Source organism: Ailuropoda melanoleuca, chromosome 10 (genome assembly GCF_002007445.2).
Source record: "Ailuropoda melanoleuca isolate Jingjing chromosome 10, ASM200744v2, whole genome shotgun sequence".
NCBI classification, from domain to species: domain Eukaryota; kingdom Metazoa; phylum Chordata; class Mammalia; order Carnivora; family Ursidae; genus Ailuropoda; species Ailuropoda melanoleuca.
Genome location: NC_048227.1, coordinates 37,664,425 through 37,678,736, shown reverse-complemented (window position 1 = coordinate 37,678,736; position 14,312 = coordinate 37,664,425). Strand labels below are relative to the sequence as shown.

The 14,312-nt window shown below is 52.7% G+C and overlaps 1 protein-coding gene and 1 long non-coding RNA gene across 2 annotated transcripts; one reads left to right on the top strand and one right to left on the bottom strand.

Moving 5' to 3' along the window:
* Positions 1-21: 21 nt before the first annotated feature.
* TSR3 (TSR3 ribosome maturation factor) lies at positions 22-2,343 on the bottom strand. The gene is made up of 5 exons (XM_002920212.4): positions 1,922-2,343; positions 1,426-1,619; positions 872-1,048; positions 638-701; positions 22-396 (listed from the first exon to the last, which is right to left on the bottom strand). The coding sequence occupies exons 1-5, from the start codon at positions 2,341-2,343 to the stop codon at positions 216-218; spliced, it is 1,038 nt and encodes a 345-aa protein (XP_002920258.4). The 3' UTR covers positions 22-215.
* A 1,992-nt stretch (positions 2,344-4,335) lies between these two features.
* Positions 4,336-9,793, top strand: LOC117804203. The gene is made up of 2 exons (XR_004628546.1): positions 4,336-4,396; positions 9,066-9,793. It is a non-coding gene; the product is annotated as an uncharacterized LOC117804203 (long non-coding RNA).
* The last annotated feature ends 4,519 nt before the right edge of the window (positions 9,794-14,312 follow it).

Here is a 14,312-nt window from a genome sequence, read left to right as displayed (position 1 = left end):
AGAAACAGGCTCACACAGGGGTCTCCTTGACCTGCAGCTTCACTGGGAGGGCTGGAAGGCCCCACAGTACAGCTGTCGGAAGCATGGGGATAGAGTCCGGTGCTGCTCAGTGCTGCAAGGGCCGAGGCTGTCAGGCCCTTCTGTGTCCCCACAAGTCCTGCTGTGTCTCCAGTTCCTTATCACTCCGCCATGAAAAATAAATGTGTCTGGAACGTTTAGTCTCTCTGCCGTTTCTTGATTTCTTTCCAAACCTCTGCGGGGGCCCTGGCCTCTGCCCCTTGCTCCCGCGGACCCGCCTCCTCAGGGCTGCTGCTGCTGCTGTCTCCTCTCTCCTCGGCATCAGGTCCGTGCTCCTCAGGCTCGTCCTCACTGTCGCTGTCACCGTCTGCAAGCAGCCTGGAAGGGGGACGTGTGTTCACTAAGGGCACACTCATTCACAAAAGCCCCCAGCTGAGGACGGATTCTCCTATTCCCTGGGTTCTTCAAACCACACCGCTCCAGTGGGACATCCACATTCCCTCTTCCACAGTCACAAAACCCTCGTGCTGTTGAGGGATCCACCGCTCCTCCCCCCACGCCGTCCACAGGAGGGGCGAGGCAGAGGCAGAGGAGAGCCCTGGGAAGCCCAAGGACCTACCGGGTGCCAGCCACTGGTCTGTTGGGGTTTGCAAACTCTCGCCCAGAATCCACGTCAAAAGGATCTGAACAGAGGAAGCAAGCAAGAAAGAGAGCTACAGGTAAGCTCAGAGCACAACCAAGTCTCCCAGACGCTGGGGCAGGAAGGCCTCACCACCCAGCTTCTCAACAGGAGGAGGCATGCCTGGAGGGTCCTGGCTCCCAACCAGGGGGCTGTGTCCGTGCCAGGCCTCACCGATTTCCTCCTCCTCGGGGCGCTCCTTGGCGCGGGCCAGGAACTCCTGCTCGGCCCGCAGCACCTCTTCAGCGCTGCTGCAGGCTGCGTACTTGTCGAGGAGCTGGTGGTTCAGGTCTAGGAAGCCCTTGCCCCACTTGAACTTCCGCAGCAAGATGACAGCAAGGTCCGAGAAGCCTGACAGCGAGGACACGGGAAACCCGAGGATGGTGACAATCTCTCTCCCATCCCATGTGTGTTCCCGGCACCCTCAATGCTGTCCCCACACCTGAAACTCCCCATTAGACACCATCCTCCGGTCCAGACAGCCTGCTTGCCCGCCTCTGCCATCCACAAAAGCCCTCTCCCCATGTCTCATGGGGCCACCTGTCTGAGCCTCCACAGGGACCATATATTCTCTGACGGCAAGTTGAGAGGCGACAGAGGTGGGGCTGAAATCCTGGCCTGTCCACCTCGACTGCCCCACACACCCTCACATTGCTCCTGGGAGGTGCCAGCAAAAGAACAACGCTCGCTGCCAGTGTAGCCAGACTTGGTGGCACGCTGACGCTCACCCAGGATGCAGAAGGTGGCAGCAAAAGCCTCCACACAGGACAGCTTGCAGGGCCGGCCGTAGTTCACAGGGTTGGCAGCGACCAGGTAGGGCAGCAGCCGCAAGTGGCTCCCTCGCATCTTCCCAAAGGGGGTCTCATCCAGTCGGGCCCAGGAGCAGTCGATGACAGCGACCCCACTCTGTGCCACCAGCTGTCTGTTAGGAGCAGAGCAGGGCTAGGTTCTGGAGACTCCATCCCTGGAGACTGACCTCACCAGGGATACAAGAACATCGTTCCTCGGCCCCCAACAGCGTGTGTTCCTGCAGCAGACTCCTTTATTCACTCAACAAACGTTTACTGACACCTCTCTGTCCTGCGCTAGGCAACGGGGGCAAACCAGACAAGTACACCTCGGTGAGCCCAACAAGAAGGATGCGCCAGGGTCCCGGGCTCAGGGAGAGGCCAGAGGATAGGCAGGGACCCCACCCACTCCCCCCACCCGGTCCCCCGCTCCTACCTGTCTGCGGGGGACACGTACTGGGAGCCCACGGGGCTGAGCACGACGCCGCCGAACCTTTGGCCCAGACGCAGGCAGCGCACCAGGCCCAGGCGGGCCAGCTTGCGGCCAGTGCAGCGCCGGGGGTCGCAGTGGCCCAGCTCCCACATGGCCAGCGTGCAGGGTAGCGGCGCCGGGTCCGACGAGGGGGCCGCCTCTGACTCCACCGGCCTCGCGTACCCGCGCAGGCGCCCAGCGTCACTTCCGGCCCGGCGGCGCTCACGTGACCGGACGGCGTCCACGTGACCGCGCGCGCTGCGGAGAGATGGCGGCGAGGCTGGCCGGCGTCCTGCTGCTGCTCGGGCTCGCGGCGCGCGGTTAGTGTCGCTGCGCCCCGGGGNCGGCGCGCGGTTAGTGTGGCTGCGCCCCGGGGCCCCTCGCATGCGCCCCCCCCGCCTCCCGCCTGCTTCCTCACCGCCCCGTTTCCCGCAGGGCCGGCGCCCGCGGCTGCCGCCAAGATGAAGGTGGTGGAGGAGCCCAACGCGTTCGGGTGAGCGGCCCCGCGGGGCGCGGCGGGGCGCGGAGGGACAGCTCAGAGCCCGGTTCCCCCTGACCCTACCGCTTGTCGCAGGCTCAACAACCCGTTCCTGCCCCAGACCAGTCGCCTGCAGCCCAAGAGGGATCCTTCACCCGTGTCTGGTGAGTGCGGGACCCTGACCGCGGACATGGGGGGGGGGCGGCCAGGGAGGGGAGCGGGGGACCGGCGCGGGTTCCCGGCTCGGGTGGACAGGGACAGCCCGGAGGAGGGGCCCTGAAAGGGCCGGGAGGCTCGTGCAGTCGTTTGGCAGGTTTTCAGAGTTTGAGTGCACTAGCGTTACTATTCAGAACGTTCCAGTACACGTTGAATAGTTACCCCGGATTTAGACCCCTTGAACTCCTTTTGTGGAGGTGCTCGCCGTTAGCAGTTTGGCACAGATGTCTTTCATGCTTTTACGTGCGTAAGTGTCAAAGGAAGAACGTGCATTAATGTTTTGGTGCGTTCTGCCGCTGTTTTTTAAAGCGTATTTTTTGCTTGTTTTTGAGCACGAACTACACAGGTTTGCTCATTTGCTGTTGCTCAGTGCGTGTCTTCATGGTGGTGAACACCGGCCTTCACTCTTCTCACTTGATGCTTATAAGGTGTTTTATAGGATGGCGCTGCGTTCCTTTGTCTTCAGACGTGTTGTTTGTTGGCCATTAGAAGCAATGCTGTGGAGAACATCCCTCCTACGGATTGTGTCTCTCTGCGCCGTGTGCGTGGTTTCCTAAGGCAGGATCCCAGAAGTGGAATCCCTGGGTGGTTAAATGAGAAATCCGGGAAGCAAAAACCCAGTGATTTTTTTTTTTTTATTGAGCACTACTGTGTGTTAGGGTCTGTGGTGGGAATGCAGAAATGAGCAAAACGTAGAGAGCGTGTTCTCCGGGGGGTGACAGTCTAATGGGGGGAGAGCGTGTGCCGGCCAGTGAAGAAGTAGGTAAATGCTTGATGATGAGAAATACTGTGTAGGTCTGGAAAGCAGAGAATAGTGTGGGTGAAGAGGCGAGTGTTGCTTTGGGGATTGCTGTTTTATTTTTAATTATTATTAAGTAAACTGTACACTCAGTGTGGGGCTCAAACTTGTGACCCCAAAATCAAGAGTCCTGTGCTCTAGGGACTGAGCTGCAGGGAGCCCCTTGGGATTGCCATTTTAAATAGGGGAGTCAGGAAAAGGCTGAGAAATGACATTTGGGTCAGAAGCTGAAGGAGGAAAGGAAGTCAGGGGGGATGGGGATACCTGGGAAAAGGGGTCCAGCAAAAGAGGGGCCAGGTAAAGGCCTCCAGCAAGGACCCCCAAGCAAGAGGGATTGGGGGTGGGTAGGATGAAATCAGAGGGAACAGATGTGAGCTTTCACTCTAAACAGATTTATCCCTGCTTTTTATTATGAAAAGTTTTGAAAAGAAAAATGGGGAAATGGCACCGTGAACACCAGTGTACCCTGCGCCTCCATGAACAGTTCACTTTTGCCTGGTCTTCCCTTCTGTTATTTTGAAAAAAGTGAATTTCCATTTTGTTGAACCATTTGAAACTAGGTTACAGACATTATGACACTTTATCCCTAAATAGTTCCAGTATGGATCCCCCACCCCCCAAAATTAGCAGTAAGTGTGTAATGTAAACAGTTGTCTCAGTGCCCTCAACAGCTGTCCTCACCCCACCCCCGGATTAGTCAAAGATCACACATGTATTTGGTTCATCAGGTGTCTGTAGTCTTTTTTTTTTTTTTTAAAGATTTTATTTATTTATTTGACAGAGATAGAGACAGCCAGCGAGAGAGGGAACACAAGCAGGGGGAGTGGGAGAGGAAGAGGCAGGCTCACAGAGGAGGAGCCTGATGTGGGGCTCGATCCCAGAACGCCGGGATCACGCCCTGAGCCGAAGGCAGACGCTTAACCGCTGTGCCACCCAGGCGCCCCAGGTGTCTGTAGTCTTAAATCTGGAACAGGTCCCTCTACACTGTACCCCCTTTAAAAAAAAAAAAAAAAGCTTTCATGACCTTGACCTTGGAGGAGTCCGGGCCAGTTGTCTTACAGAATGACCTCCTGGACTGCTCTGGTTTAGGTCATTTGCCTTGTTCTCCTTTCTTTGGTGTGTTCTCTGTGCGTGGGGAGATAGGCTGATGCTCGATTACAGCCAGGTGGTCAGGTCCAGCGGTCTGGCCACGGGTCCTTCCTAGTGAGGCAGTGGACCACCTGTGGCCTCACGTGGGAGGCCGTGCTTGGCCGCGGCGCAGCATGGCCAGGGTCTCTCCCCCGTCGACACGGGCTTCTGCTTCTGCCCTTGGTATGCAAGCTGCGAGCTTCCCCGGGTCTGAGTGACCCCGGTGCCCAGGAGTCTCACGCTGTACGCGGAGGGGTGAGGAGAGTGCTGCCCACTCTCTACGTCTCTCAGGCCTTCTCCATCTCCTAGCTGATGGTCCCCTTCCTCTCCCCTCCTTTCTCGTTTCTTTTTGAAGATTATTATCGGCTCATATTGAAACTCTTTTATTGAGCTATAGTTGACACATTCAATTTGATGAAGTGTGACAATGGACCACATCCATGTCCTTGTTGCCTGAAACAGTGGGGGACAATTCCGTCACCCAGAAAATGAGTGTGCTCCTTTCCAAATCCTCCTCCGCCCTCTCTAGTGTCCGTCACTGTAGCGAGTCCTCTGTGCTTGGCCCCCAGCTACGTGGAGTCCCAGAGCATACGTTCCTGTGTCTGGTTTCTTTCTGGCCTCGTGTTTCAGGGATTCATCCGTGTTGTTTGTCTGTCACTGTGCTTTTTTACCGGTGAGTACCTGTAAAAACTCAGCTTGAGTATGGCCCGTGGTTGATTCTGACATGCCTCTGTCCGCGTCCTGGTGGAGCTGTTGAGCCACAGCTGGGTAAGCGCTTGGGAGAGGTGCGCGACCCCACATGGACCGTGGACTAGAAACTTTGCAACTTCTTGTTAAGTCTTGTTATTTCCCAAAAAAAAGCATACACACATATATATGTGTTTATGTTGGAGGGTCCATGTAACTTTAAGTTTCCAATTGAAATGTAGTATTACGGGGTTGGGGGTTTTTCCCTCCCTTTTCTAACATTGAAAAGCTGGGTTCCTTAATCACATAAATATATTTACTGGCTTACTCCCATAATTATGTAAAATAGCTTTGGGGTTATAATAACAATACTACTAATAACTGTGAAACGAGTGGGTGAAGTTTGAGTTTTGATGCAGTTCATCTTAGGGCGTGTCCAACCAGAGACGGACGTCAGAGCTCTGTGGTGTAGGCTGAGCTCCTCTGTGTCTACTAATCACTTTGACGAGCACTTTAGGTCAAGTGTTTCTGCCTGTGCTCAGCGCTAGTGCCCGCTGTGCATCTCTTTCACTTTTGATTTTCAGTTAACTCTAAAACCTTTTAAGTTTGTTTTTTAAAGATTTTATTTATTTTTGACAGAGATAGAGACAGCTAGCGAGAGAGGGAACACAAGCAGGGGGAGTGGGAGAGGAAGAAGCAGGCCCATAGAGGAGAAGCCTGATGTGGGCTCGATCCCATACTGCCGGGATCACGCCCTGAGCCGAAGGCAGATGCTTAACCGCTGTGCCACCCAGGCGCCCCTGTTTCTTTGTTTTTTAAGATTCATTTATTTTAGAGAAAGCGCTTACGAGCCGGTGGGGGGGGGAGGGAGGGGCAGAGGGAGGGAATCTCAACCAAACTGCTCACTGAGCCGGGAGCCCCACCTGGGGCTCGATGCCAGGACCCTGAGATTATGACCTGAGCCGAAATCAAGAGTCGGATGCTCTACTGACGGAGCCCCCCAGGCGCCCCGATTTTTACTTGAGTTTAAACAATTCTGTGATAGGGCCGGTTTGGAGCATGTGGGAAAGTGGAGGGAAGGACATTGAGGCCCCAGGTCCCGGCACTCAGCCTCAGCCTGAAGCTCTGTTCTCACAGCTTGGCTCATTTGTAAATCTTTTGGCGTGCACGTCCTGAGCGTGTAGCCACACTTTAAAAAAGCATGAATTCCTTCAATAAAGACCCTGTCAGTGCTTTAGCTAATAGCCTCACATCTGCTTTGTCTGAGTCGGTGTTTCCGCTCTGTGTGTTGCGGCCTCGTGGACCTGGTCTCTGAAGCCATAGCTCCCCTCCCTGTTTTCTCGAAATTTCTTTATTGAAGAAACTGGGTCATTTGTTCCCCACATTCTGAATTTTGTTCATTTGTGTTCCCGTGGTGCTTAACATTTCTTCTTCGCGTTACCTGGAATACAGACCGTTGTTTTTTATCCTTTCCAATCTGGTGCCTTTCATTGGTTTTTCTTGTCTCTTGCACCGGCCAGGCCTCCTTTGCTGTTTGAGAGCCAGTGTCCCCTTCCTCGTTCCTTGTCCCTCTGTTGGCTGTGGCGGCTGCCCTTAGTCAGGTAGAGGACGTTCCCTCTGCTCCCTGCTGAGTTTTCATGCACAAGTGGATGGGAATTTTGTCAAACGCTTTTCTGTATCTATGGAGATGATCAGAGAGTTGCTTTCTCAGGCTGTTTACACCGTGGTTAGCATGCATTTCTGAATGTTGAGCCAATCTTGTATCCTTGGAATGAACCCCACTCGGTCATGAGTACGCATGTTTTATATATTGCTGGATTTAAATCGCTAACTATTTTTGACCTTTTTATTTCTAGAATTTCAGTTCTTTTTTCTGTTTTCTACATAACTGCTGAGATTTTCTGCTTATCCTTACTGTTTGGCTTTACTCCCTTGAACATGTCATAACTTTTAAATTCCCTTCTGCTTCCTGCACCTGCACTGTGTGGGGCTTGACCTGCAATGGTTTTCCTTTTCTTTTGGGTGTGGGTCGCACTGGCTGCCTGCTCACACGTCTCCTATTTTTGGAGTAAGTTCTTGACGCAGGCTCGGCTGTGCTGCTTTGAAGAGCGTGATCTGTTCAGGCAGATCTGAGCCCACGCACGGGCCCTGCTGGGTCTCTGGCTTTGCAGGCCTCCCCCTATGTGTGAGTGCAGCACTGGGCTCGGGGGCCCTGCAGAGCTTGTAGGCAGTTTAGGGCTCCCCTGTGGCACGTTGTTGTTGTTTTTTAATATTAAAAAATACATTTCATTTATTTATTTTAGAGCAAGTGAGCAGATGGAGGGGCAGAGGCAGAGGGACAGAGAGAGAGACTCTTAAGCACACTCCACACTCAGCACAGAGCCCGACACGGGGCTCGATCTCAGGACCATGAGAACATGACCTGAGCTGAAACCAAGAGTTGGATGTTTAACCGATTGAGGCACCCAGGTGCTCCTAAGATTAAAAATATTTAAAGTGTTCTTCATAAATATTTTTAACATTTTTTCCAACTAAAAAAAAACAGAATGGACAGCATAAACATGGTTTAATAGATTATATTCATGGTTTAGGAAAAATCACCTGACAGCTCCCTGCTCAGCGGGAGTCTGCTTCTCCCCCTTCCTTTGCGCCCCCCCACCCCACATGTGCGTTTTCTCTCAAAATCTTTAAAAAAAATTACCCAACAAAAATGTAAAGGCTTTCAAAACAGGTGGACAGGGTGAATGTTAAGTTATTCCAAGATTTGTAAATTGTACCATTGTACCAAAGGTCAAACTATTTTCCTGCAAAGTGTGCCCCAGAAGTATAGGGTGTACGCAAGTTAGGCAGGAAGACCCTCCCCGGGGCGCCTGGGGGCTCGGTCGTTGGGCGTCTGCCTTCAGCTCAGGGTGTGATCCCAGGGTCCTGGGACCAAGCCCCGCATTGGGCTCCCTGCTCCGCTGGGAGCCTGCTTCTTCCTCTCCCACTCCCCCTGCTTGTGTTCCCTCTCTCGGTGTCTCTCTCTCTGTCAAATAAATAAAATCTAAATAAAAAAAAAATAGTCTTTCCGGCCACCTTATTGGAACATTCCTTCAGAAAGCAAACCTACTCTTTACTGGCCTACTGATTAATAAGGTTTTTAATATAGTTGTTTTTAAAGATGTAAAAAGAAGGTCTGAGAATACTGCCGTTGAAGCCGGTGGTGCCCTGGGCATCGCGCATGCAGCGGGGAGCTGGTGCTGGGGGCGCAGGTCCTCCGTGGGGCTGTGTGCCCCGGGCTGGGTCTGTTCTGGGTGACTTCAGAAACTCTTAAGACACTGCTTTTTCAGGATTACCCCTTACTTACTTACATATACATATACATATACATATACATAGACATATATATATATTTTTTTAAGATTTTGTTTATCTGGGAGAGAAAGAGCACACGAGCTGGGGGTGGAGGTGGGAGCAGCAGGCAGAGGGAGAAGCAGGCTCCCTACATGGGAGCCCCACATGGGGCTTGATCCCAGGACCCTGGGATCGTGACCTGAGCCAAAGGCAGACGCTTCACCGACTGAGCCACCCAAGCGCCCCCCTTTTTAGAAAATACTTATTCCCAAACTAGCTCTAATGTGATTGAACAAATGTACGATCTGTAAAAATGTTGAGAGTACAAACACCAAATCTCTGTACCGGGCCGAAGAAAATGGCACGAGCGCTTTCCGTGCAGCCGGGCCTTCAGCTTGGGGAACGTGCGTCCCGCGGGCGCTGCTGTACTTCAGTCTGAAGTTGTAAATCGCGTGTTCTCAAGAGAGCGAGTCTTTTCTGAGAGCTCGCTTTCACCTGGAATAACTGACGCGCAGACTGAAGGGTTCCGACCTGCGGTGACGTGTACATTTATAAAAGCGGTCCCACTGGACGCTTGACATGTTTGCATCACGCAGCTTAAATAGTTTCCTACAGAATAGTTTAAAGCTTAGTTTCATGGAATTGAGACAGAACTCTTCATTTTTACCACTCCTCCCCACCGAAATGTGTGTGTCCTTTACTGTGACTCAAGCAGGCTTCCAAACGAGGTGTCCGAAGGCCGCTTTAGGAGAGGTAAGCGGGGGGCTCGGTCAGGGTTTCCAGGCGACTTGAACGCTTGTGCGGAGCAGCCCAGCGAGGGCCACGGGGGGCGCAGTCTCGGGAAAAGCTCATCTGTTCATGAAACTTCGCTTTTTAAAAGCCATTAGTATTTCTTCCAAAACAAAACCTTTAATGTGAGAATCTTGAGTTTTATGAAAATAATGTAGTGCAAGGATTTTCTTTAAGCTAACAATTAAAATCAAAACTCAAAAGGTCAGAGACCTGGGAGCGAGCCAGTGGTTCTAATGAAGACCAGGTGTTTTGTAAAGTCTGGCATTTCAAATAAAGTGAATATCAGCACAAAATCACAACAGTTACACCGCAGTTTCCGACTTCTTACTGAATTTTTAAAAACCACTAGTTTGAGCATGTGAGGAACACAACAAATACAGTTGAGGAAAGTTCTATGAAAAAATTTCCCATCATTCAGTATGACAGAAGTAATCTCTTTCAGCAATTAAATTTAATTCTAAAAGGGAATGTAAGTTAATCATGGATTTAAAAGAGCTGAAAGCAACACAGGTGAGCAGTGTGCTCGGACATTCGGACCCCGAGCGCCGGCCAGCTCAGGACTGATCACAGCTGGCGGCAGGTCCCACAGGATCCCGTGGGATGCGGAACCCAGAGTTCACGGACGCATCTGCCACGTTTTCCAGAACGTGAGCTTTGATCTTGGTCTTGTGTTTTCAGAATGGAAAACCAAAAATAATCAGTCGTTTGCCCAGACTGTACCGCACCCAGGGCTCTGATGTCCTAGCAAAGCAGGGAGAGAACCACCCCCGGTGTGGGGCAGGGAGAGCCCCACGGGGGCCTGTCTCCGTCTTTTCCAGCAGGAGACAGCGGGAAAAATACTGGAGACATTAATGTCTTCTAAGCAAGACGGCACACGCAACAGCGAGCCAGCTGCCTTCTCCCTGATGCAGTTAAACAGCTCGTCTGAGTTGTAGTTTCCAAAAGTAAAAATGGTATTTTTAAGTTTATTTACTTTTTTAATAATCACCACACCCAGCGTGAGGCTCAGACTCACAGCCGGAGAACCCGAGTAGCGAGCTCTTCCCACTGAGCTGGCCAGGAGCCCCTCAGATTTCAGTTCTGAAAGAGAGTAAGTGATGATAGGACCACTTAATACAAAGCGAAGTGTCAGATACAAAGGAATGTCACTGACTTGGTTTCTAAAACCAGGGCTGTTTTCTTCTCCAAGAGCCGTGTGCACGGACTGGTTCTCAGACACGAACTGCGGTCGTGGGGTTCGGAAAGGAGGGTTTTCCTTTTGATAGTCGTCTGACTGCAAAGCAGACAGAAGTCTTCCTACTTCCATGACTTCACGTGTCCATTTTGTGCTCAGTAATGGCAGCAGCAGAAGAAAACATGTGACCCGAGAAAGTGTATCCCACCCCCCCAAAGGGGGGGTCGCGCCGGCGTGCCAGGGCCTGGCGGGGCGCTAGCGCGGACCCAGTCTGCGCGCACAGCACAGCCTCCCGTCGGGACCGGGTGGCACAGCGACCCCCTCCCCGGTGCTTCCTGCTGAATTCTGTCAAGTACACATTTTTGCTTCAAAGAGTTGAAGGGCTGATCCTAAAACACTGTAAATGCTTTTCAGCAGTTACCCTCCGTCCGTTCTGAGCGGTGAGGCCGCCGTCCTCCCCGGGGGGGACCTTCGGCAGGAAACCGCTGGGGCTTATCCTCAGGGCCCACTGCCTTCTTGTGTGGGCCGATTTCCCAGCCGCTGGGTCGGCCCCCATCGTCCCCGTCGCTCTGGTCCGTGACACCGGGGTGGGGTTGTCTAGGTCCGGCCCCCGCGGCAGTGCCAGCCTCGCTCTGGAGCGCCCTGGGGGGAGGCTTGGCCTGGTGTCGGCGGCCTTGGCCTCCGATCCGGGTCATGTTCTTTGCTGCTTCCTGCACAGATGAGGTCAGAGCCCTCAGGGCCGTTAGGTTCACTCGTGGGAGTCCGCGCTCTCCCATCGGTCAGCGGGGTTGTCCTGAGTCGCGTGCCTCACTGTGTCCAGCGTGGTGCACTTGCTCTGGGTTTACCGTAGGGACTCCCAGTCATCCTTCACCTGTGACCACGTGAGCGCGTTTGTAGGGTGCTCTCGGACCGGTCTGCCTGCCTCTCCCCATTGCTGGCGCTCCCTGTGAGGGGCCTGCTGCTCGTTCCTTTTTTAAATTGAGGTAAAGTGGATCTAGAACATTCAGCTAGTTCCAGGCGTACAACGCGTGGTTCAGCATTTGTATGTATTGCAAAGTGACGGCCACAGGATGTCCTCCGTATCCTGACCGACATCTGTTGTCTTCCCGCGTGCGCGTGCGTGCGAACGGCCGTCCTCACGGGTGTGCAGTGAGGTCTCGTCGTGGGTTCAGTGGTTTCCCTGGTGACCACTCTCTCCGTGTCCTAGGGACTATTGACGGAACTTCTTCAGAGAACTCTCGAGTCAGTCCTTGGCCCATTTTAGACTGAGGTCGTTGGGGGACGTGGTGGTGTTGTTACAGGAGTTGTGTGTGTCCTGGGTCTTATTACCCCACTGGAGGTGTGATTTGCAGGTATTTTCTTGCATCCTGTGGGTTGTGTCTTTCATTCTCTTGATGGTGCCGTCTGACGCACAGATGGTCTAGACTTCCAAGTCCCATTCATCGGTTCTGTTTCTTAGAGCGCCTTTGGGGTCATAGCCAAGAAGTCATCGCCAAAGCCAGTGTCCTGAGGATTTTCCCCTCTGTTTTTCTACTAAGCTTTTTATTTAGGGCTAACCTCAAATCCGTTTTGAGTTATTTTTGTATACGGTGTAAAGTAAGGTTCCAGTGTCGTCCTTCTGCGTCTGGATATTGTTTCCTGGAACCATTTACTGAGCAGATGGCCCTTTCCCCACTGAATGGTCTTGATGTCAGATCATAGGAACGGCTTTTCAGGACTGTTCGTGGGCCCTGTGCTCTGTCGCCCCAACTGCGTGCACGGCGGCACCATGCTGTTTCAGTCTATGGCTTTGAAGCACATTTTGAAATCAGGGATTACGTTTTTCAACTTTGTTCTTTTACAAGATAGTTTTGCCCATTTGGGGTTGAGATTCCGTTTTCATTTTAGGATGGGTTTTCCTATTTCTACAAAAAAACGTTACTGGGATTTTGATACAGATTGAATTAGGTCACTCAGGGTGACCTAATTAGGTCACATTTTAAGAGTAAGTTTTCCTATCTGCGAACGTGGCATCTCTCCTTTCACTTCACTTACTTAATTTCAGTCCATTCTGTAGTTTGTACAAGTATTTTGCCTTTTTGGTTTATTCCCACTACTCTTTTCTTTTCGATGCTCTTGTAGCTGGAATTGTTTCATGTCCTTTCTGGGTGGTCCATGCAGGGAACGCACCTGGTGTTAGGGTTGTGTCTTGCAGCTCTGCACACAGACTTGTGGACTCTCGGGTGTTCTCCGTACATGATCGTGGCAATGTAGTTTTGTCTCTTCCCTTGCAACTGGGATGTCTTTGGGTTTTGCCTGTTGCTCTGGCTAGAGCTTGCAGTGCGGGGTCGGAACGGGGTGCGGCACAGTGCACGTCCACCGTCTTGCGTGGATCTGATGAGCACGTGGGGTCTGCCTCGGTGGCCTCCGTGGTGGTGCCAGGTTCATGCTTTTCCTTGTTTGTGGACTGTGTGTCATGAGAGGGGTTGAAGTCTGTAAGGTGCTGCTTTCTCCAACAGCTGAGTGGCCATGGGTCCCCCTTCCTTCTGCTAATGGCTTCTCTCATATTGACCGTCGGAGTTGGAACCATGCTCGTGTCCTGGGGATGAACCCCACTCGTGTAGGGTCCTTTTGTGCTGTGGAGGTGCGTCTGCTGTTGTTTCCGTGGAGGATTTTCTGCATTTGCATTCGTGATGGATCTGCGTGACTTTGGTGCCAGGGTGACGCTGGCCTCGGGAATGCGTGAGGAGGACTGGTCAGCTGGGTTGCTAGGGATGTGTCCATTTCACAAGGGCTGTCCATTTGTCGGTGTGCATTTCTCGTAGTATTCTCTCATTTCTGCCGAACTGGCAGTGTCCCTGCTTTCATTTCTGATTTTAGGAATTCCACTGTGTTGTAGATTCTTTGTCAGTCCAGCTAAAGGCACGTGGATTTTGATTTTTTTTTTTTAAGATTTTATTTACTTATTTGACAGAGAGACAGCGAGAGAGGGAACACAGCAGGGGGAGTGGGAGAGGAAGAAGCAGGCTCATAGCGGAAGAGCCCGATGTGGGGCTCGATCCCAGGACGCCGGGATCACGCCCTGAGCCAAAGGCTCCACGACTGTGCCACCCAGGCGCCCCTGGAGTTTGATCTCTTAAAGAGCCAGTGCTGGGTTTACTGATTTGGTCTCCGCTCCGGTCTGTGTCATGCTGTCCTTCCGCTGGCTTTGGGTTGAGTGTGCGCTTTGTCTACTTCCTGAACGTGGCAGGAGTCGGGGTCTGGCTGTCGCCCGTGCCGCAGCTGCNTAGCCCCCTCAGCGTTGCTGGTGCCGCGCCACGTGAGCTCTAGAACCCTGGGCTCGCGGTTTCTGCTCGAGTGTTTTCTGATTTCCCTTGTGAGATCCTATGTGACCCAGTGGCTGAGATGATGATTCCCACAGATTTGCGAAGCCCCGCCCCCCACGTTCCTGCTGTGAGCTCCGCTTTCCATTGTGATCAGGAAGGAAAGTGTGTGGTTATAACCTAAGGTTCGTAAGAACTCGGATGGAGTGTCCTTGGTCTCCTGACGACTTCCTGCTTAGGGTCTGTTCACTGTGGGGTCTGTCGCCCCCCGCGGTCTGGGGCCGGCCTGGGGGGCACTTCCGCCCGGGCCAGTGCTTGCCTGAGAGGACGGACTGCCCGGACCCAGAGCGGCACAGCTGGTGGCTTCTCTGTTCCTCGTTTCCCGTGTTACTCTGTGGACGTTTTCTTCCAGGCAGCAGGCTTCATTTCACTCTCATTTCCACTTG